Source organism: Lactuca sativa, chromosome 8 (genome assembly GCF_002870075.4).
Source record: "Lactuca sativa cultivar Salinas chromosome 8, Lsat_Salinas_v11, whole genome shotgun sequence".
Taxonomy (NCBI): domain Eukaryota; kingdom Viridiplantae; phylum Streptophyta; class Magnoliopsida; order Asterales; family Asteraceae; genus Lactuca; species Lactuca sativa.
This window is the reverse complement of record NC_056630.2, coordinates 134238983-134263413: the sequence shown is the minus strand read 5'-3', so window position 1 is coordinate 134263413 and position 24431 is coordinate 134238983. Positions and strand designations below refer to the sequence as shown.

At 42.3% G+C, this 24431-nt stretch overlaps 1 protein-coding gene across 1 annotated transcript; it reads left to right on the top strand.

The window, feature by feature from the left end:
* Positions 1-20093: 20093 nt before the first annotated feature.
* On the top strand, positions 20094-23578 carry LOC111918375 (mitochondrial-processing peptidase subunit alpha). The gene is made up of 13 exons (XM_023914047.2): positions 20094-20297; positions 20727-20966; positions 21050-21346; positions 21424-21591; positions 21882-22049; positions 22142-22222; positions 22316-22382; positions 22494-22591; positions 22677-22749; positions 22844-22914; positions 23006-23055; positions 23122-23234; positions 23303-23578. Exons 1-13 carry the CDS (start codon positions 20259-20261, stop codon positions 23347-23349), a joined length of 1512 nt encoding a protein of 503 aa, XP_023769815.1. The 5' UTR covers positions 20094-20258; the 3' UTR covers positions 23350-23578.
* Positions 23579-24431: the final 853 nt, after the last annotated feature.

The window sequence follows — 24431 nt, the reverse complement described above, 5'->3', positions numbered from 1 at the left end:
CCTGAAAGGACCAATGAACCTGGGGCCCAACTTGCCCCTCTTCCGAAACCTGATGACACCCTTCCAGGGTGAGACCTTCAGAAGGACCATATCGCCCACCCGGAACTCCAAGTCTGAACGCCTCCTGTCGGCGTAGCTCTTCTGCCGACTCTGCGCAGTCTACAGTCTACTACGGACCTGTTGAATCAACTCGGTCGTCTTGAGCACCACCTCTGTGCTCCCAACGACTCGCTGACCGACCTCGCCCCAACAAATCGGGGTCCTACACTTCCTCCCATAAAGCATCTCAAAGGGAGGTCGATCAATGCTCGCATGATAACTGTTGTTATACGAAAATTCCGCTAATGGAAGATACGTATCCCAACTGCCACCGAAGTCTAGAACACATGCCCTGAGCATGTCCTCGAGAGTCTGAATCGTCCTCTCGCTCTGCCCGTCCGTCCGAGGGTGCAAAGCGGTGCTGAAATGGAGACAAGTACCCATCTCGTCGTGAAACCGCTTCAAGAATCTGGATGTAAAACGGACATCTCGGTCTGACACCACCGATACCGGCACTCCATGACGTGCCACGATCTCACGCACATAGATATCGGCTAACTTTTCTGCCGATATACTCTCCTGGATCGGGATAAAATGAGCACTCTTCGTCAACCGATCCACTACTACCCATATCGAATCTACTCCTCATGCAGTCCTGGGAAGCTTGGTGACAAAATCCATGGTGATGTCCTCCCATTTCCACACGGGAATGTCTAACGGCTGCATCTTGCCGTGAGGCCTCTGGTGCTCCGCCTTGACCTTCCTGCAGGTCAGGCATCTCTCAACATACCAAGCGACATCCCGCTTCATGCAGGGCCACCAATAATCGGGTCGAAGATCTCTATACATCTTCGCCGCCCCTGGGTGGATAGAAAATCGAGACTTATGAGCCTCATCCATCAACACCTGCCGTACCCCACCCCAGTACGGTACCCACACTCTCCCATGAAGTGTCAGCAATCCCCGACTGTCATAATCAAACGAAGCTACTCGGCCCACTATCCTTTCACACTTTTGCCTCTCCTCCTTGAGGCCCTCACCCTGAGCCTCCTTGATCCGCTCCAACAACGGAGTAATCACTGTCATCCTCAAACACAAATCTCTGATAGGGGCTGCCGACACTTTGCGGCTTAGGGCGTCGGCCACCACATTGGCCTTCCCTGGATGGTAAAGGATCTCACAATCATAATCCTTCAGCACATCCAACCGCCTCCTCTGCCTCATGTTCAGACTCGGCTGATCCATAAGGTACCTCAAACTCTTGTGATCCGTGTAGATAGTACAACAGACCCCATAAAGATAATGCCTCCAAATCTTGAGGGCAAACACAACCGCCCCCAGCTCTAAATCATGGGTAGGATAGTTAGCCTCGTGAGGCTTCAACTGCCTCGAGGCGTAAGCTATCACATGGCCTCGCTGCATCAACACTGCTCCCATACCTGTGATTGAGGCATCACAGTAGACTACGAAGTCCTCTACTCCCTCTGGCAAGGTAAGGATCAGAGCTTCGCACAATCTCTACCTGACGGTCTCGAACGCTGCCTGCTATCTTGGAGAAATCCTGAATGAACCTCCGGTAATACCCTGCCAACCCTAGGAAGCTCCGAATCTCGGATGGAGACTTCGGGACCTCCCACTGCATCACGACCTCTATCTTGGCCGGATCCACCAAAATACCCTTCTGGTTGACTAGGTGACCAAGGAACTGCACCTCGCGCAACCAGAAGTCACACTTGGAGAACTTTGCGAAAATTTTCTCCCTCCTCAAAACTTCTAGCACCTCCTTCAGGTGCTCCTCGTGCTGCTCCTGCGTCTTGGAATATACCAAGATATCATCTATGAATACTATCACTGACCGATCCAGCATCGGCCTGCACACGCGATTCATGAGATCCATGAACGCGGTTGGGGCATTGGTGAGACCAAATGGCATCACCACAAACTCATAATGACCATACCTGGTCCTGAAAGCAGTCTTCTGCACATCCTCATCCCTAACCCGCATCTGATGATACCCGGAGCGTAGATCGATCTTGGAGAACCAAGACGCTCTCTGAAGCTGGTCAAACAAATCATCTATCCTCGGAAGTGGGTAACGGTTCTTCACCGTTACCTTATTCAACTCCCGGTAATCTATACACATACGATGCGACCCATCCTTCTTCCTCACAAACAGGATCGGCGCTCCCCAAGGCGAACTGCTCGGCCGAATGAAACCCTTGTCTAGCAGCTCCTGCAGCTGCGTAGACAACTCCTGCATCTCAGGGGGAGCTAGGCGATACAGTGCCTTGGTTATCGGAGCCGCACCCGGAATCAGGTCGATCTTAAACTCAACCTGCCTCTCAGGAGGTATTCCCGGTAAATCCTCGGGAAATACATCCGGGAAGTCTCGCACTATCGGAACATCATCAACTGTCGTCTTGCCCTTCTCCCTGGCATCCAAGACATAAGCTACATAACCAGCGCAACCCTGCTGAAAATAGCGCCTTGCCCTTGCGGCGGAACAAAAGGTCGGTCCGCGCTGTGGCCTCTCGCCCTGAATCACTAACTCTCCCCTACTGGGAGTGCGAACCCTCACTAGATGAAGCTCACAATCAATCACCGCCCCATTGGGACTTAGCCAATCCATGCCTACAATAACCTTATTCCCTCGCAGGGGAATAGAAACCAGGTCCACCGAAAACTGCTTGTCAAACAACTGAAGAGAACACCCTTTATGCACTCTGGCGACCCTCACAGTCCTGTCATCTGCTATCTCAACCTCTAGTGGAAAATCCAGCTCCCCTGGAGCTCTGCTAAATCTCTTGCTAAGCGCAAGCGATACGAATGATCGGGTAGCCCCCGAATCGAATAATACCATAGCAAAAATGTCGTTCACAGAGAACGACCCTATATAAAGCATACAATCATAAGCAATAATCAATCAATAATAATATAGAGATGAAGGGAAAATACATACCCGTCACCACATCAGGAGTCGCTCGCGCCTCCTCTGCTGTCATCTGAAACGCCCTACTCTTCGCCACTGGCGCCTCGGCTCGGCCCTGCCGGCCATCTGTAATCCTCAAAGTAGCAGGGGTAGGTGCATCCACCTTCCCTACTGCAGCTAAACTCGGACACTGGGACTTTTTATGTCCCCTCTGATTGCACTGAAGCAAATCAGATCTGATGCTGCAACGGCAGTAGCAGGGGCCGTACAATCCCTGCTCAAATGCCCAGTCCGACCGCACTTGTAGCAATCGGAACTCCCTGCCTTGCACACCCCTTCGTGCAATCTCCCACACTTGCCATATCGACCATGGCTCTGCTGACTCCTGGATCTGTGATCAGAACCCTTGGGCTTTTTTCCCGAACTGCCTGAACCCGAAACCGCCTCTGGTTTCCTCTTCTTCTCCATCTCGAGATCAATCTCCCTCTCCCGAGCCCTAGCAATCATGTCATCCAGCGTTTTACAGCTGGACCTGCTCACAAACTGGCGGATATCGCTCCGCAACATCTCATGATAACGGGCCTTCTTCATCTCCTCATCGGCTGCATATTGAGGAACAAGAAGAGCCCTCTCCCAGAACTTGGCGGTGATCTCCGCCACGGTCTCTGTAGTCTGGGTGAGGTCCTGAAACTCTCTGGCTAACTGCTGCACCTCAATAACTGGTGCAAACTCCGCCCTGAACCTGGTAGAGAAATCAGCCCAGGTCATGGCATCCAACGCTGCATCATCTCCAATGGTATGTCCGACCTCCTCCCACCAATCCCGTGCCCTGTCCTTCAGAAGACAGGACGCCAAACTGACCTTGTCCCCCTCGGGACACCTGCTAGTGCAGAACGCGTTGGCCACATCCGCCAACCATCTAGTACTCGCTATGGGGTCCCACGCCCCGTGATAGTCTGGAGCTCCACATGCCCTGAACTCCCTGAATGTAAGTGTACGCGACCCCATCATGGCCGCCACCTCGGCACGGAAGGTGCCCAATCTCTCATCCATCAGCTCTAGGATACCCTCCTTGATCGAACCGAAGATCACAGGAGTCTGCTCTAAAATGATACGAGTAATCTCTGAAGAAAGAAACTCTCTGGTCTGCTCATCCATGCGCTCGTTCCCCGAGCCTGATCCTGGTCCCTCCCCGGCACCTCCACTGCCGGCTGCTGGCCTTGAATGCAAAACCACTATTCTGAAACACATCATAGCAACATCAGAAAACTGAAATATCTCAAGGGATCATTGATACTACTACTAGCTTCCTGGTCTTGTCTCGGCCTTCCTTGATTCGAGTACGGATCCTCTGCTTTCAGTAGTACGGGCCCATACTAACTTCCACATCTATCCGTACTTTCCTCAAGAACTGCCTTGACTCCCCCAAGTCACTTCTACTACTACTGATCTCTGCTACTCTCATCCTAGGCTTGCCCTAGGGAAATCTCTGACTCCACTCAAACTAGTCCTCAGTTGCTGAAGGCCTCCTTGTAATGCTACTTAGCCGTCACCTGAATACCATCACATATGAGGAGGCTCGGATAATCCTTCAAGTAAAAGGCTCGTCCCTATAACGGTTAGACTCAGACAAGAGCTGCGCAATAGGGCCAAATCCAATACTCTGAGATTATTCAACCCTGATTACATGTGACGTGGCGTATTCATCTAACGGCTAACTCTCATCACCAAGAGTTCTACAAAGCACGAAGCAAGCAGCATTCGGACACCGGAAACTACTCAAGCAAATCTACTCCCATAACGAGAAACTACACTAGCATACAATGCTAAGCTCGCGCTACCAGGCATAACCTAAACAGGCTATCCTACTGCTGTCTACTCAATACTAGCATGCAATTCTCATAAAGTTGTAACACATATAGCAGGCACATAAGGCATCCTCCTAGATCCTTAGTCCTATACTAGCATGCTGTTCTACGGAAACTGGAACAATTAATCATAATAATAAAACTTGTATAGGTAATTTGGGAGTACTTACTTGAGCTCGGCTGATCGCATGCACCACACCCTTATCTTGTTTAAACATTCTTTTCTTTCTAAGTGCTTTTCAAAATTTCATTCGAAAACATTTTTCTTTTTGAAAATCTTTTTATCTTTCCCTTAGTTTGAGTTCAGATGCACCTGGAGGTGTATCCGAATCCCTCAAACCAGGGCTCTGATACCAACTTGAAACAACCCAAAAATACGACCCAAAAATTTCAATTTTTATCATATCAAAAACATGAAACCAAGTATCACATAACAAAATCATACGTTGCGTGTTTCAAAAACTATGATAAAATACTGAGAGAAAGAAAACTGTATCACAACTGTATCCAAACATATCAACTAACGGAATCAACTCCCAGGACAAAAACTAAAGTTGTGGTGTGTGTGATGCCATCATCCCGAGCTCTTCCCTTTGCTTGCGAAAGTACCTGAAACCAAAACTGAAACTGTAAGAACGAAGCTTAGTGAGCTCCCCCAAACTACCACATACCATACAATACATATAAAGCACATACTGGGCCTTGCCCACTGCATCGGACCGAAGTCCGGAACTAGCTGCATCGGACCGAAGTCCGGAACTAACTGCATCGGACCGAAGTCCGGAACTGACTGCATCAGACCGAAGTCCGGAACTAACTGCATCGGACCGAAGTCCGGAACTGACTGGGACCTTGTCCCCTGCATCGGACCGAAGTCCGAAACTGGCTGATCATGGCATAGCATAACACATATCAACTAATATAAACACATATACTGCATACTGCATCGGAACAGAGTCCGGAACACATAACACAAACATACTTGAATCACAAAGACATCAAGCACTCTAACTACTGCATCGGACTAAAGTCCGGGACTATTGCTAACTAAACGGGCCAGCATTGTGGCCGTAGACCCGTTCCTACTGGAAGGAAACTCACCTCGTGAACTGGCTGCTGTGTGAATGGCTCTGGAAGCTAACTGCTGCTGCTTCGGTATCTCCCCGGCTACAAATCCATAAACACACTCAATCAAATGCTAATCACTGCACTGGGGTAAAATGACTCTTTTACCCTTGGTCAAAGTCAACCCTCCCGGTCAAAGTCAACCCACAGTTGACCTGACTCACCGAGTTGGGCCGCCAACTCGCCGAGTCTCTAGTCTCACTTCTCAGCCCTACTTGTGGCTACTCGTCGAGTATGGCATCGACTCGACGAGTACCCTCTCGATCCAAGAACTCAGACAATCTGCATCCGACTCGCCGAGTCATATGAACAACTCGACGAGTTGTTCTTGAGCTAAGAAGATTGCCTTGGACTCGCCGAGTTGTATGAACAACTCGTCGAGTCCCTCCATTACTGAGTCTGCCCTCCAACTCACTGAGTCCACTCTACTACTCACAGGCTCCCACTCGACATCACTCAAAAGGGGAAAAACGGGACTCGCGACTTGACTCGCCGAGTCATTCTTCCGACTCGCCGAGTCACATCCATGCAGCTACTCTAAACTCGATTCTGCTTGAATCCAGCGTCTAAAACTTATAGATCTGGGCTTCCTTAGTTCGATTAGCACGTAAAGATTCTATCTTTACGTGCCCATAAGCGACCAAGAAGATAATAAGGCTCAAAAAGCATAATAAAGGCTAGATCTAGGGTTCTTATGCAAAGCATCTTCAAAAAGGCAATAGATTCGGGCTCTACAACTCCTAAATGAACAGATCTAGGGATATCTCGACCTATTAAGGCATCCATACAACTATAAGGTTTGGAAAATACATCAAACTAGCCCTAGAAGTGTTCTAATGGAGGTCTAAAGCATAAAACAGAAGGAATCCGAGAAATACCTCAATGAACTCTGATTTTGCCCTTGGATCTTTGCTCTACACTTCTTCTCTTTGTTCCTTTCTTCTTCTTCTTCTTCTTCAAGCCTTCAAAATCCACACAAAAACACTTAAAACAATCAAGGGATGGATTAGGGTTTTCTCACAGCTCTCTGAGGGTGAAGGAGGCGATTTTGGGGAACATAACATTGCTTAAATAGTGAGCAACCCGGGGATTTAGGGTTTCTTCCTGGCAGGCAGACTCGCTGAGTCCCGAATATGGACTCGCCGAGTCGCCGACTAACACGTGCTCGAAAACTCGACCCTACTCGACGAGTCAGGCCATAGACTCGCCGAGTCCCTCAATAAAACTTCTAAATAAATGCCACGGAAGCAACATACCAGAGACGGGGTGTTACACCAATGCTCATGTTGTGTTCATGGATCTCATGAACCGCATGTGCAGACCGATGTTGGACCGGTCTGTGATAGTTTTCATCGAATACATATTGGTTTACTCCAAGACTCATGAGCAGCACCTAAGAAAGGTGTTGGAGACACTAAAGAGGGAGAGACTTTTCAAAAATTTCTCCAAGTGTGAGCTCTGGTTACGCGAGGTGCAGTTTCTAGTGCACCTTGTCAACCAGAAGGGTATTCTGGTCGATCCGGCAAACGTAGAGGCCGCGATGAGATGGGAGTTTCTGAGGTCTCCAGCCGAGATTCAGATTTTTCTTGGTCTGGCGGGTTATTATCAGAGATTCATTCAGTATTTCTCCAAGATTGTTGTTCCATTGAACCGACTGACCAAGAATTCGGTGGCATTTCGTTGGAGGCATGAGTAGCAGACAACTTTCGAGACTCTCAGACGGCGGTTATGTGAGGCATCGATTCTGAATTTGCCGGAGGGCGTCGATGATTTCATGGTTGTGACGCTTCGATCACGGGCATGGGTGCAATGGTGATGCAGCGGGGTTGCATGACAGTGTATGCTTTGAGGTAGTTGAAGCCTCATGAGGCGAATTACCTGACGCACGGTTTGGAGCTGGGGGCTGTGGTTTTCGACCTCAAGATTTGGTGACACTACCTCTATGGGGTTCGTTGTACCATTTACACGGACCACAAGACTCCAAGGCATCTGATGGACCAGCCGAATCTGAACATGAGGCAGCGTCGGTGGTTAGATGTGGTGAAGGACTATGATTGTGAGATCCTCTACCACCAAGGAAAGGCCAATGTGGTAGGTGATGCTCTCAGCAGTAAGGTGGTTGTAGCTCCGATACGATATATATGCTTAAGGATGACAGTGATTACTCCATTGTTGGAACGGATTTGGGAGGCTCGGGTTTAGGGTATGAAGGAGTAGCGCCAGAAGTGTGAGCATATCATAGGTCAGGTGGCTTCATTTTATTATGACAGTTGTGGGTTGTTAACCCTGCATCAGAGGGTCTAGGTTCATTACTAGGGCGGTGTACGCCAGGTTCTGATGGAGGAGGCTCACAAGTCGAGATTCTCCATTCATCGGGGGCAATGAAGATGTATCGGGATCTTCGCCATATTTATTGGTGGCCCTGCATGAAGAGGGACAAAGCTTGGTATGTGGAGCGATGCTTGACTTGTAGGAAAGTCAAGGTTGAGCACCAACGACCTCACGACAAGATGCAACCAATGGAGATTCCCGTGTGGAAATGGGAAGACATCACTATGGATTTCATCACAAAGCTTCCCAGGATCGCACTTGGAGTGGATTATATTTGGGTCATTGTGGATCGGTTGATCAAGAGTGCACATTTGATCCTGATCCAGGAGAGTATATCATTTGAGAGGCTAGCCGAGATCTATGTATGTGAGGTGGTGGCACGTCATAGAGTGCCTGTTTTGGTTGTGTCAGACCGAGATGTTCGTTTCACTTCCAGATTTTGGAAGCAGTTTCATGACAAGATGTGTACTCGTCTTAACTTCAGTAAAACTTTTCACCCTCAGACGGATGGGCAGAGTGAGAGGACAATTCAGACTCTATAGGACATGTTGCGTGCGTGCGTATTGGATTTTAGTGGGAGTTGGTATACGTATCTTCCGTTGGCTGAATTTTCGTATAAAAACAGTTATCATGCTAGCATAGATCGACCTCCCTTCGAGATGCTCTACAGGAGGAAGTGTAGGACCCCAATTTGTTGGGATGAGGTCGGTCAGAGAGTCATGGGGAGTACTGAAGTGGTACTCAAGACTACCGAGATGATCCAGCAGGTCCGAAGCAGGCTCCAGACTGCTCAAAGCTGGCAAAAGAGCTACGACGAAAAGCGCCGGTCGGACCTGGAGTTTTAGGTGGGGGATATGGTTCTCCTGAAGGTTTCACCTTGGAAAGGTGTCTACCAATTCAAGAAGTGAGGCAAGCTGGGTCCCAGGTACATCGGTCCATTCAAGGTTTTGACTTGGGTGGGCCGTGTAGCTTATCGACTTGATCTTCCAGCCGAGTTTAGTCAGATCCACAATACATTCCATGTCTCCTAGCTGCGGAAGTGCTTAATGGATGATTCCGCAGTTGTGCCTTTGGAGGATATTCAGGTGGACGACTACCTGAACTACTTTGAGAGGCCAGTAGCGATTCTGGATCGGAAGACGAAAACCTTGAGGAACAAGGTTGTATAGTTGGTGAAGGTACAGTGGATGCACCGCAAAGGGTCAGAGTGGACTTAGGAGCCATATGAGGAGTTGAGAGAGCGTTATCCAGAGTTATTTGAGACAGTAGACTTCGAGGACGAAGTCTAAGACAAGTGGGGGATAATTATAACACTTGGTTCCTGGTATGTATTTGAACTTATAATTTATTCATGTTTACAGAGCAACTCGATGAGTTGGAAGCCCCACACCCGGCGACTAAAGATTATTAGGACCACGAGTTGAGAAACCTACTCGGCGAGTTGGGAGGCCTCAACTTGACGAGTAGGTTAGCAGAAATGAAACCCTAATTTCCGAGGTTTGCACCCTATTTAAACGTTTTAAACCTTTCATGCTGGCCTCTTTTCCAACCTCCAAGTCCTAAAGCCTACATCTCGAAAACCCTAAAGCCATTTGAGTGTTTGTGAGATATTTTTGAGTGTTTTGGTGTGTACTTGAAGCTATTGGAAGAAGGAAGAGCTTAGAGACACAAGAAGGAGCATATAGATCCAGAATCCTTGCCTCATCCACGTCACTTTTCTGGTATAAAGCTTGAACCTTGCCTTGTAGTTGATTAAATCTTCTTTTAGGGTTATTTTTGCTTGTTTTTGGTCCAAATGATATGTTTCTTGGGAGTTGGACGTCCTAAGGGGGTTTACACTTCAGATATGAGGTCTTGAGGGGTTTTCATGGCATAAAGGCGACAACTTTATGGCCATTTGAGGTGAGTTTTCTTCCTATTTGAGGTGAGTTTTCCTCCTGTTTGAATGGGTCGAAGGCACCCGTGTCGGCCCGTATTTATGACAGTATGTGTACCGAACTATGGTCTGATGTCAGGCGGTGCTCGATGTACGTTTATATGTTTTCCGGATTACAATCCGATGTCGGGTGATGCCCAAGGAGTGTTTGTATGCTTGATGTCTTCATGATTCTTACATGTGTTTCTATTTGTATGCTTCCGGATTACGGTCTGATGCCGGGAGATGCCTGAGGAATGTTTGTATGCTTTTTTGATTAAGGTCCGATGTCGAGCGGGGCCCGAGGAATGTTTATATGCTTATGTTATGTGATTATTCTATGTATATTTGTTGTATGTTTATATGTATACCGAGTTCTGCTCGATGTCGGGCGGGGCCCGATGCCAGACATTGTCCGATGTCAGGCGAGGCCCATGATATGTTATTATGTGATTATATGACTATGTGTATGGTATGTGGTAGTTTGGGGAGACTCACTAAGCTTCGTTCTTATAATTTTCAGTTTTGGTTTCAGGTACTTCCGGTAGCAAAGGGAAGAGCTCGGGATGACTGTATTCCACACACCACAATGTTTTAGCTTGGGATGTTTACTCTGATATATTGACATATGTTTTTGATATGGATACTCTGATCATGATGTTTTGAGATACTATGACTTATGTTTTGACAAATGTTTTGATAACTATGGTTTTATTTAATAATTAAAAATGAAATTTTTGGTAATGAATTTTGGGATGTTTCATATCCCCTTCTCAACATAACATCCAATTCACCTAATGCAACAAAGTATCACATATCAGGCCAAACTACCACGAACCAATCAACGCTAGCATGCAAGTCAACCAACTCATACAATATATATACAAAGGCATCCTTCTTAGCATTTTATCATGCAAGAATTGAGGAGATCCTTAGCTCTAACTAACATGCAATTCACAGAATCATAAACCAAATCATAACATAAAACATGTATGGGTATTGTAACACTCGTGTTTCTAGCCTAGGCATTTATATTGAGTTGATAGTCTAGGTTAACCTTTGTAACTCATTTTGAAGAAATGAAAAGCAATTATGTGAATATTATGTGAATTATGCGTTTTATGCTTAATTATTAGGGCTTAATTAATTAAGAATAAAAATAAGCGTCAAAATTAAAGTGTAAGATAAGCCTGATATCTTTACATAAAGTTGTAGTGGTCGAAACAAGGATTTCGGGGATATAAAGAATACCAAAATCCGAGTTATAACGAAGAAGTTATGACCTGTCGAAGTTTCGCGACAAAACCGACACGGTGCTGAATGTCGTAAAAAGTGAGTTTTCGATAAACTACTTTTTACCCTTAGTAATCTAAACGAAAGTCGTATTATTCGTTAAACCGAGAAGTTCGACAAAAAGAACGCCCAAATCTGACTTCGTATGAGGAAATTATGATTTTTCGAAGTTTCAGCTTAGTAGTAGACATCTAAAAACTCAAATTGGAGATCGAGCGATTTTTAGCCGACACAGCCTAAACGAGAATTGAAGGTCTCGTCATTAGGAGCACAACGGTAAAAAGTCTGACGAAAACGGACATCGGATGAAGAAGTTATGAATTTTTAACGGATTTTCTGTCCCGGTCTGTTAAAAATAATAATATAAAATTTAAAATCAAAATTAGCCGACGAAGTCTAAACAGAAGTTGTAGAGCGTAACTTTAGCTACGCGTGCATATAAAGAACGTCAAAATCGGAGCTCGTATGCGAAAGTTATGGATTTTAGAAGTTTTGGCGCGAAAATTGAGAAAATTCGCATAGTCACACTTTGCCACGTCACCCTCGCCTCGCATGCGCCACATGTCCTGCTGAGTCACCCGAGCTGCTGAGTCATCCGAGCACCTGGCCTTATCCGAAGCAGTCCAATCAGCGAGTGCCACCGAGACCCTCACATATGCTGACCACCTGCGCATCGGACACACGCCTCGGTCCAATCACAGACTGCCAGCGAGCCCTCGCATGCGCAGACCATGTGCGAGCCACCCCCCTGCGAAGCCTCTCATTCGTCGGATCAGAAGAATCTCAGCCCTTGGATCAGAACTTCGGACCCTATAAATAGAAGGGTACCTGCGAAGGCTCTCGATTACTTTTGGAGTTTTGCCATATTTAGCCCCTCTCTTCATATTTTCTTCATCTTAGAACCCCCCAAAGCCCCGGTATTGATTGTAAAGCCCGGAATACGCCACGAAGTGCCCGAGAAGCCCGGAAAATTTATTTTTTCGGTTTCGAAGCCCGACTTTTACAAAGCCCGGTTTCTCAATAAAACTCTCGGTTTTATTAGAAACGAACGTTTTAGGAAACGAATTGCTGCCCGATTATCATCAAATCAAGTGAGTGTATAGTCACTTTCATTTTACACATAGATATGAAGTATTTACCTTATAATACGTGCTATGTGTAAATATATTAATTGTTTATTTGAGGTGACTGTTGAGTTGACGTTTTATACAAGTTTTAAACTGTATAAGTATTTTTATCTACAAATATGTTGGGTAGAACATGGGTAGATAGTGATGTGTGATAAAATAAAATTTGAGGAGAGGCCTCGATGAGTTTTGAGATCCAGTCATCTAGCGGAGTTTGGATGATGACCATGGACTTTCTAGACAGTACAGTGGGAAACATTAGCAGGTCCGCAACCTGTAGGTGTTAATGAACCGAGAGTGTCCATTCGCTATACTCCATCCCCCTCATGGTTGCCTTTAGGACATGTATGCCTAGGGAAACCCCTTAGCAGTAGTGTCCATCCCGATGATATTCTTTAGGCTAGGTCCCTTGTGATAAGTGTTTAGGGACATAAAGTAAGGATAACGGGAATGGGTAATCAGGGTTATTCTTGATTGATGAACTTAGTAAGTTTATTATTATTGTGGGTACGTTGAGTTCGCCACGAATTCCTATATATCCCTCCTCAAAATGCTCAGATATCGGACCATACGTGCCTGCTCGGAGGACACGTGCTCTGGGCAGAACATCGCCTGCTCATGGAACATCCTCGTAATCACTGTGACAGACTCAGTACCCTGCTTGAGGGTCAAAAACTCTTGGGCCAAACGCTCCCTCTCCACCTGGGGAACGTACTCGTCTCGAAACATAGTAGTGAACCTCTCCAAGGTCACTGCAGCAAGCTCAGCAGGCATATATTGCGCCGTCACAAACTTCCACCAGTCCTTCGCTCCCAAGCAAAGCTGGTTCAGCGCGAACCAGACTCTCAAATGCTCAGGAGATGAGCAAGTAAAGAAACACCCCTCAATGTCTGAAATCCACCTCATCGCTGCAATCGGGTCCTGGGTCCCATCAAACTCTGGTGGTGTTGTGTTGCTGAACTCCCGGAACAACAACGCATCACCACCTTGCGGTCTAACCACAGCAACAACTGCAGTGGCCGCAACAATAGCAGCTTCAGAAAGAGCAGCGTATCTCTCGTCAAATGTCTCTATCAGGGTGGTCTTGATAGACCCGAACATCTCTGGAATCTCAGCGCGGATGGCAGCAGCCACCTCATCATGAATCATCTGGCGGAGCTCCTCGTCGCTCACACCCCCTCCACTAGTCCCTGGTCTGTGGCGCGTTCCCACCATGATACCTCTCTCAAATACAACACAAGATATCAAGGACTCGCTCGAGCGTGCACACACTCGATACCCACAATCCTACTTGGTTTCTGGTGCCCTAAGGATTCTTACTTGGGTTGCGCATTGACTCGGTGCCTTCGGTAGTACGGGCCCAATACTACCGACCACACCGACTCAGCACTCATTACAAGTCCTCCTCCCAGAGTCCCAAATTTCCAAGCACTCTACTCTATTAAATCATGTGCTACTCACTAGCAGATATCTCATAAGCACCTCGCTGTTATCTAAACACTCTCAAACATTTCTAGCAGCAAAACCCCTAGACTAAGGCATCATATATCAGGCCACTCTAGTCCTAATAAGAATACCTAGTCTACTCTAGCATGCATATCATAATTCGTCATATAGCATAATATAACATATCTGATAGCACTTATTGTAAGGGTATTTTGGGAACTCAACGTTCGGGCGTTGGCTGATCGTACACACAGATTTGCTCTGTTTGTCTCAAAACTCTTTTTACTCTTTTCAAAAATTTTACTTTATTATCAAAATTTTCCTCAAATCCTCAGTTTGAGTTCTGATACGCCCGAAGATGCATCCGAATCCCTCAAACTAAGGCTCTGATACCAACTTGTAACACCGTAAAAATTTAAATAATTTTTCGCATTTTAAACCATATAATTTCATTCACATCCACATTTAAAACATTGCATCATCATTATCTTAATACAAAACCTCAAGATCAAAACATATGAACTCCAGTGTGCGTGTGTACGAGTCATGCTAGCGCCTTCCCGCGATCATCGTTGGTACCTGAAACACCACACATAACACTGTAAGCATATTTGCTTAGTGAGTTCCCCAAAATACCACATAAACACATATCAGCCACTCAATGCTGTAACTTTGTTGACCCTCCGGTCGAATATCTCCGTGGGACCCTCTTGGTCCCATAACTCTGTGGACCCACTGGTCCTAACTCTGTAAACTCTGAATCATGCATATCACATATCACAATAAATCACAACACATAATAACATGCAAATACCCTGGCATATAACTCTAAAATACTTTGTCACATAATTCTATTACCACACTAGGTAAAGTATAGTGAGAAGACTCACCTCAGATGTCTCGGTAAATCTCTGACTCGGTAGAAATATGATCTAGCCTCCGCCTAATCACATAAAGTAAATATTCTCATAAATATAACTCTCGGGACTAGACTCAACCCTCTCTAGGCACCCTCAGCAGGCAAAAGACCATTTTACCCCTCTTTCAGCTCAAAGGCCACATTGTTGGCCAAATCCTAAAAGTCAACAAAAGTCAATGGTCAAACTTTGACCCGACTCGTCGAGTGCACTTGGGCGACTCGGCGAGTCTACACGTGTCCACTAACTCTTTAGTCCCGCTTGGCACGTCGAGTTACTCCCCTTGCTCGATGAGTCACACCTGGCATGAATCGCGGGGCCACCCCGACTCAACTCGCCGAGTCTCAAGAACAACTCGGCGAGTTCCGCCTTGAACTCCAGTCCCCTAATCCCCCTCTGACTCACTGAGTTATTTCCCCAACTCGGCAAGTCTACTCACTTAGTGATTTACGGGAAACCCTCACCTTACTCGTCGAGTCTGATCTTTGGACTCGGCGAGTTCATGCCATGCACAAACTCCATAGACCTCCTGAGGTCAGATCTGTTCCTTTAATCTATAGATCTGACCTTCCCAAGCATGATAATCACGTAAAGTTCAGACCTTGACACTCATATAACATCTAGATGGTCTCACTTGGTGATTTAGCCCCAAAAATAACATCCTAAGCTCATGGCTCCCAAAGTAACTCATAAAGCTCCAAGGGTTAAGGTCTCTGGACCTCTTTGAGTCCAGATCCAAAGCATAAACTCGATAGGGGACCAATTGCTCAACATATCCATCCTCTAAAGGGGGTTAGAAAACCCTAACTCTAACAATCAACACCAAATCTGAAGAAGGTCCGAATAAATACCTCAAGATGAAGTCTATGAACTCTGAAGTCACCAGAATCACACCTCCTTCAGCCTCCTCTTGCCTTGGTCACCTCCTTCTTGCAATTACACCAACAAAATGATCAAGAATGACCTCTCCTTCCTCACAACCGCTCTAGATCTCTTAGGGTTTCTCTCTGGGTTTGGTAGCCGCAAATGACGGCCCTAAGGGCCTTTAAATAGGTCCCAAACCCAGGAAATTAGGGTTTCATTAAACAGCATGGACTCGCCGAGTCTACTCATGAACTCGTCGAATCCAGCTGTGAACCCGGATAAGAATCCGCGACCATACTCGGCGAGTCTAAACACCAACTCGCTGAGTCTCCTCCCAACCTCCAAAAATAAAGGAATAAAATAATATACCTGGGAATCCGGGTGTTACACACCAACTCCTATGATAGCACATGTATTGCATTGTTAGTGTGTTATCAACAATAAGTCAATGAAAGTAGGGTGTTATGAAAATAAATCCATGAAAGTAGAATGTTATAATGAAAATATGTAAATGACAGACACTAAAATATCAAAATTTCTATGTAGAACATGTTTTCTTGCTAGTGAATAATATCCCCTTTGTCCCAAAGCCATATACAAATCTCATGAATTGAGTACCATAAATTGAATCAATTGATAGCATAATGTTTTGACTTTTTGTAAGAACTCCCCATAAAAATGTAAATATAGGATAGAAGATACAAACCTACAAATGATATAAAAAACATAATATACTTAATTAATCATATTGCCCATTGGTCATTTACATATTTTGAACCCAAAAAGAACCCAAACAAGGAAATAAATAATTTGGGGTTCTATAAACACACAAGCATTGATCCATTATTTAAACATTTGAAGATGATGGTAACATCTTTGTGAAATTATACTATATTCATCATGAAAAATTGAGAGCATCTCTAACAACATAGACATTGGTTGGTTTTATGTAGTTCATACCATTATAATATATTTTCATAGTTGAAGAATACAATTGAACCTAATAAAAAACAAAAACGAACCCCATATAAAGGAATTGAACAATACATGAGTAATATTTGCAATTTGCGGTTCGTCGATCTCATCCTAATCGAAGGAATCGAACATACCTGGTTGGGAAAGTGGTCTGAAAGAAGAATGTAGCGAAGGAAAGAGGCATTGGGGCTGAATCCGGCGTCGAAATCATATTGGATATGAGGAAGCCAACGACGATTCTGGTCAGGAGGTTCGTTCAAGCAGCACATTTGCTTTGGATGGCGGCGACACGAGGAGGAGACGAGAGGTTAAAGAAGACCGGTAGAGGGAGGTATCGATGGTGAATGGTGATATTGGAGGCATTGATTTTGAAAGAAGCGTGTTTTTTTTGTTTAGGTTTAAAAGACTTGTGAAGACATTGGCCCATGTCTGTGCCACGAAGACCTCACACAAACGTTTTTAGGTCTACGCACTTTTGAAAAACAAACAGTCTGTGAGAGTATGTTTCTCCGCATGGTCTGTGTGGTGTAGACGAAAGTGGTCACACATATCTGCAAACAAAACACAAACATCACCTTAATCTCTCACACATTTACACAATGTAATGATCTCTAATGGAGTCTCACCACCAAGAAATAAATTGAATAAAATGGAGCTATGCTTAGGATTTCATTTTTGTGAGAATTTGATCTTGTAGATGTTAAAGAACAATTTTTTTTGGAGCAATAAATAGTCGTCCATGAAGGTTTTTTTGAAAAATAACTGGGAGTAGGGATGTTCACGAGGTGATTTATTAGATATTAATAAAATTCTAAATTGCGAACACGGGACAAGCACCTCACTTGCACTATTTGAAACCGAACCGAACTGGCTAAATACTAGAAAATATGAATAACTACGGTTCATTTCACAAGTATCTGCTAAAGATAAACTTGGTAAAAGATATTGTATATCATTATTCAGATGCGTATACATGATATGTATATATATAGTAGACACATTTACATTTTAGACCCTATATTATTATTATCGTCTAATATTCCCCTGCAAGCTAAGGCCAAGGAGCGAGCCGCAACTTGGACCGTAACTGTAGAAAACAGTGTGAAGACAATGGCTTTGTGAAGATTTCAACCAATATGCGTATACATGATATGTATATATAGTAGACACATTTACACTTTAGACCCTTGTTAGGTGCATTTTATGCACCCATTTTGTAGCTTTATTCCATAAAAGTGCATTGCATTTAGGTTTAAACTCATGCATTTTGCAAATTTTTCGGGATTTTTCATGAGGCAATTTCATTCACATACTTTTGTGATATTTCAGGGACTTTTGGAGGTAGGATATTGTTGGAGGAGGTAAATAAGAGTTGTAGACAAAATTTCAGGACTTGCGGAGCACCGAGGAGCAAAATATCAAAGAAATGAACATTTTGGCTTTACAGAGATTTACACGGCCGTGTAAATGCAAGCCTTGCGTTTACGCGGGCCGTGTAAACGCAAATTTCTGCGCAGTATATGTTTGTGTTTACGCGGGCCGTGTAAATGACAGTGTTAATTTACGCGGGCCGTGTAAACGTAAACGTGGGTTTTAAAGCAGTTTTTCACCATTCTTAAAGGGGGGAACCGATTTTTTCTTGAGGGGGTCGACTTTTGGAGTAGAGAAGGCGAATTTCTTGACGATTTTGAAGTTGATTAACACTTGGGAACATTTGATTTCATTTTGTAAGAACTTTAATTTCATTTTCTAGATTTGTGATCTTGTTCTAGCCATGATTGGCTAGAACCCTAAATTCTCCAACTTTATGTCTTGACATTTGGATGTGATTTCAATCATATGACTTGATGTTTTCTTTCAATTTTCTATCTAGTGAATTTGATTTTGTTTCAATCGAATGTTTGATTCTAATTGTGATTCTTATTGGCCATTTGAATTAGGGTTAGATCATTCAAGTTATCTAATTGCAAAATCCGTAATTGTTTTGTAAATTAGACTAGGTAACAAGCACTAATCTGATTTCTATTGAATGAAATTAGTGTAAATCTTTTCACACATTCTTACGCTCCCGAGCTTGTGAGGAGTATTGAGTGTTGTTGGGAACATTCACATAAAGCTTAAAGCAACCTTTCAATCCAATTCTAAGAGCTTGTTTAGATTAGGTTAGTAAGGTTAGGATTAATCAAAGAGCTTGTTTTGGTTAATTATTGTGGTGAATGGGAAGTGTTAGAGCTTGTTAACACTTTCAAGTACCAACTTAGATAGAATTAAAAAAATATCTTGTCATCCATGGAATCACATTGCTAATTTGTCTTGCATAGAGTTGGAGTTCTCACAAATCCTAAATTTGTTTCATTTAATTGATCATTTACTTATTGCTTTATTCTTTTGTTTAAATCATTGCATACCAACCCCCCATTTATGTGACCATTATTGTACCTTCCACAAAAAGGTATAAACATTTGTTCCGTGTCTCTGTGGATCGACCCTACTTACCTTGTATTACATTTCTAGTACAAAGTAGTAGTGTTTAAGGAGTCATTAGTACCCTTTATTTGTTGGGTTTGACACGCCTAACAACCCTATATTATTATTATCGTCTAATAGCTAAATACAAAAATTTCAAAATCATTCAAAATTACAAAATAGTTACATATAATTGAAGGCCTCTAGCAAAGAAAAGAAAAAAAAGTCAACACCAACCTCCAATTATAGAACAACTCACTCAAGTGAAAAATGATCAAACATAAAATGATAAGCATCAATTATGTAACCCAAAAGCATGAAACTTTAAGAAGTTATCATCATTGAATTATATCAAGCCCAAGTTCATATACACACAATATTGATAAGGGAATACAAAAGTGTGCGTTTGGAATACAAGAGACTCCTACTTATGCTATTAATTATAATTCATTTTGTAATACAAGTAGATCTCTATTTTTCTATATGATTTGTTTGTATCAACAACCAATTATTTTTGCTACACTTTGGAGAAGAAACATGCCATGAGATTTGTCTTCTTGAACATCATTTTGATATATCGAATATGAATTTGCATTCCGGTAGAAAGAAATATGAGATTTGGATAAATTTGAGATGTTTTAGATATGATGTTGGCCTTTGCCATTCAAAATGATGGGTGAAGTCGATGAAGTAATAGCCCATATTGAAATCGAACTTTCCAACAAAGCTTAAGCCCAAGCCCAAGACCAAGCCCAGATCTCACACGTGCCAAGACATGAGAACAATTCTCACGAGTTAACTTCAATCCGCCCTCTTCCGCTTTCGCCTCTCGGTTCTCAAACCCCAAATCCGCCCCACAACAGTTTTCCCAGTTTTGCTTCTGCAGCTTCCTTCTAAGCCTCTAGAGAGAGAGATAAAGAACACCATTTTCCCCGATTCTTCATAAGTTATTGATCAATCGTCATGTATCGCGCTGCTGCCTCGAAAATCAGAATCGTCAAGGTCAGTAATATCCTATCAATCTGTAGATTCGAAGGTAAAAAAAGCCAATATTTGAAGCGATCATGTGACATATGGATTCAAATCATGCGTTTTTCTATCGTTCAATCATGCTAGAGATATATTAGGTTTTGTCGATCTGAACATAATCTCTTTTGTATTCTTCCCGTAGTTTGACTATTTTTTGTGTTTGTATTTAAATCTAGTATGGAAAAAATCTAAAAGTGAAAATACTCGTTTTTTCATTTATTAGTGCAAAAAGTTGTTGTATGTTGAATAACAGAGAGGAGATTGTATGAATTTTTTTTATTAAGGTAAATGTATGAACCGAATTGCCCATATGTATATGAAGAATCACAAGGTAATTGCCATTAGAGGTGAACCAAATACTGAGATTCCTGAAATCTGAGTTTTTCTTTTTCCTCGTAATAGGGCCATGGGGGAAACAGGACCCTGACCAGGTTTGCAAGTTCAAGTGCAGTTGCAGCCAAATCATCTTCAGGGGGTATCTTTAGTTGGTTTACAGGAGGAAGCTCTTCCAGCCTCCCTCCTCTAGACTTTCCACTTAAGGGCATTGAACTCCCATCCTCTTTACCTGATCATGTTGAAACCGGAAAGACCAAAATCACAACCCTCTCAAATGGAGTCAGAATTGCCTCTGAAACTTCAGCAGTAAGCAACTGTTTTCCCTATTTCTATTTCACCAAGGCATTTTATATTTGTTATCTCATGTTGTTGCCTGATTATTGGAACAGAATCCTGCAGCTTCCATTGGGCTGTATGTGAATTCTGGCTCAATGTATGAAACACCAATTTCATTTGGAGCCACACATCTTCTAGAACGAATGGCATTCAAAAGCACAGCAAACAGAAGCCACTTGAGAGTTGTGAGAGAAGTGGAAGCCATTGGTGGCAATGTTACAGCTTCTGCTTCTAGGGAGCAAATGGGTTACACTTATGATGCTTTAAAGACTTATCTTCCTCAAATGGTGGAGTTACTTGTTGACTCTGCAAGGAATCAAGTTTTCTTGGATTGGGAAGTCAAAGAGCAGGTATTTGTTTGCCTATTTTCCTTTCTTGGGTTTTCTTTTCAATTATTTCTGAAAAATTATATCATATTGTTTTACAGATCCAGAAAGTGAAAGCTGAGATCAGTGAATATGCTAACAATCCAGAAACCTTGCTGTTAGAGGCGATTCATTCTGCTGGATATTCTGGTGCATTAGCCAATCCTCTTCTTGCATCTGAAGGCTCATTAAACAGATTAAACAGTTCCATATTGGAAGAATTTGTAGCTGTAAGTCATACCCATAGATTTAGCGACTAATTCCTTTTTCATTTTTTTAGCTTAATGGGTTAAGCACTTGAACTAGACAGCTATAGGAATTGTTTGTCGGAATATAGGGGTAAAATGGTCATTTAGTCTTATTCAGACGGTTTATTCAGTCTAGAAGTTTAGAAAAGAAACAGACCTTATGCATACAACACACTCTTAACTAGACAGATGTCATTACCCATTCAACCACTTTACCTACACAGGACTTAGTTTTTTTTCTTTGTATTTTATATTTTTTTTGAATATTTCAGGCAAATTACACTGCTCCTAGGATTGTACTTGCTGCATCAGGTGTTGAACATGAGGAATTGTTGAAATATGCAGAGCCTCTTCTGTCTGATTTGCCAGGTGGCGCACATGTTGAGGAGCCAAAGTCGGTTTATGTTGGAGGTGATCATCGTGTTATGGCTGATACAGGGGTGTGTTTTTATGTTTTTTGTAAACTCTCCCTCACAATATATTTGTTTGTTTTTTTTCTTGATGTATTTACCAAATTGCCCTTGGTTATCAGAGAACTAGTTTTGCCCTTGCTTTTGAACTTCCTGGTGGCTGGCTTAACGTGAAGGATGCCATGACTTTGACAGTTCTTCAGGTATTTTGTTTCAACTTCCAGTAAATACATATTTATTTTAATTTATGATTACCTTTTTATGGTTTACTTATTTATTTATTTATTTATTTTCAGATGCTGATGGGAGGAGGTGGATCTTTTTCAGCTGGGGGTCCTGGAAAAGGGATGTACTCACGACTTTGTAAGTTATTCTATTCACGATATATTTGATTATTACAATAAATAAAAAAGTAACCTGATATTCATTCATTTTTTTTAAAAAAATTTTCATTTTGAAATTATTGTTGTGCAGATCTTCGTGTGTTGAATGAGTACCCAGATATTCATTCATTTTCAGCATTCAACTCTATCTACAACAACACTGCCATTTTTGGAATCCAAGCTACCACTGTAAGATCATATATCATTAAGGTTTCTTTCAGAATATTTATTTTATGTGTTAACCACCTGATAATTTGATCACACTTTGTTACAGAGTTCTGAGTTTGCATCAAAAGCCATTGATGTAGCAGCTAAAGAGCTTATTGCAGTTGCCACTAATGGAGAAGGTTTGCTTTTTAGAATATCCTTTTGCCAGCTAATCTTTTTTTTTTTTGCTAATTTTTTTTTTTTTTTTTTTTTTTTTTTTTTTGTGTTTTTCAGTGAACCAGGTACAGCTGGATCGTGCTAAACAGTCAACCAAATCTGCCATTTTAATGAACTTGGAATCAAGAGTATGTAATTTGATAAGATTACTAGAAAATTAAAATTATCATTTAACAGCTAAGATGAGTTTAATGTGGTTATATGATTTATGTGTGACAGATGGTTGCTTCAGAAGATATAGGCAGACAGATATTGACATATGGAGAGAGGTAACTATAGCTTTTTCATAATTAATAATAATATCAATAATTATTATGTTTGTTTTTTTAAAACAGGAAACCAGTGGAGTTTTTCTTGAAGGCTGTGGATGAAGTGTCAGCAAAAGACATTGCTTCCATTACACAAAGTCTTCTTTCTTCCCCACTCACAATGGCTTCTCATGGAGATGGTAAGTTAAAAATAAATAACTTTTGCGCATTATTATTATGTAATTAATTTTTGAATGTTTTATGGCAGTTATAAACGTACCGACATATGACTCGGTTAGCAGCAAATTCCATTAATTGGGTGAAAGGGACAAAATCTAATCAGGTAGATTTGGTTTTGTTGCTTTTTGTTATTGTTATTTTTAGATACAAAACGAAAAGGAAAATAATTTTCAAGGCCATTATGTAATGGCAATTGCAATCCATCATATTTTTGAGATCTTGTATTTCATTTCATGTAAAAGTTTTGGAGTTGGGCCTTCAAACTTTGTAACTGTTGCTTTCTGAATATACGGTTTTTTGGATATGACAATTTTCAACTACATTTTTTAAGGACTCAAAAGTCTCCAGTTACAAAAATCGTCTTCAAAAGAAAAATGATTTGTTTTTTTTACCCGAACAAACCATTATATTCAGAATATAAATTAGTTTTTTATTTAAAAGAAAATATAACCCTAGTTTTAAATTTTTTGTTCTATGAATAGAGACATGATATGTTTTTAGATAGCAACTTAGGGTTTGTTTGGTATGATGAATGAAATGTACCATGTAATGAAATCACTGATCCATGTTGTTTGGTACGTTTGAATAGACAAATGCGAATGAATGGAATTAAATGAATTGACAACCGATGAAAATACCTACAACAGACACAAAGTACATGTGACACGTTCTTTGCATACAAATGAAAATCAAATATCAACAACAAATGTCATTACTGGAAAACCTATCTCAGCAACAAATATCACTTAACATACAAATGAAAGTCAAATATCAACAAATATCAATGGACACTATTTGAAGTTGGGACTACAAATTGATTAATTGAGATTACAGATAAGCAAAAACATACCTACCAATTGGTGAAACCTGGTAGTACAAAAAATCAAAAGCATAGCTACAAAATGCAAAAGAATTATTAATCGATTATAGAAAAACATGACTATGGATTAGATAAGTATAATTTATTTATTGCTACGAATTGTTTTTTTTAAACGATAAATCTAACATACTTTTAAACTACATCTTAAATTTATCTATGTCCACAATGAGCTCAATGAGGGAGAACAACACCGGATATCGCTGGATAAATCAAAACAAAAGGTCTACACATGCTTCATTTCTTATATATTTATTGGCCTTAAGCACACATATAAATG

Coding starts and splice junctions, on each gene's coding strand:
- LOC111918375 (XM_023914047.2), top strand. CDS start 20,259: ATGTATCGCGCTGCTGCCTCGAAAATCAGAATCGTCAAG. Junction 20,967..21,049: donor TTGCCTCTGAAACTTCAGCA/GTAAGCAACTGT, acceptor TTATTGGAACAG/AATCCTGCAGCTTCCATTGG. Junction 21,592..21,881: donor TATTGGAAGAATTTGTAGCT/GTAAGTCATACC, acceptor TGAATATTTCAG/GCAAATTACACTGCTCCTAG.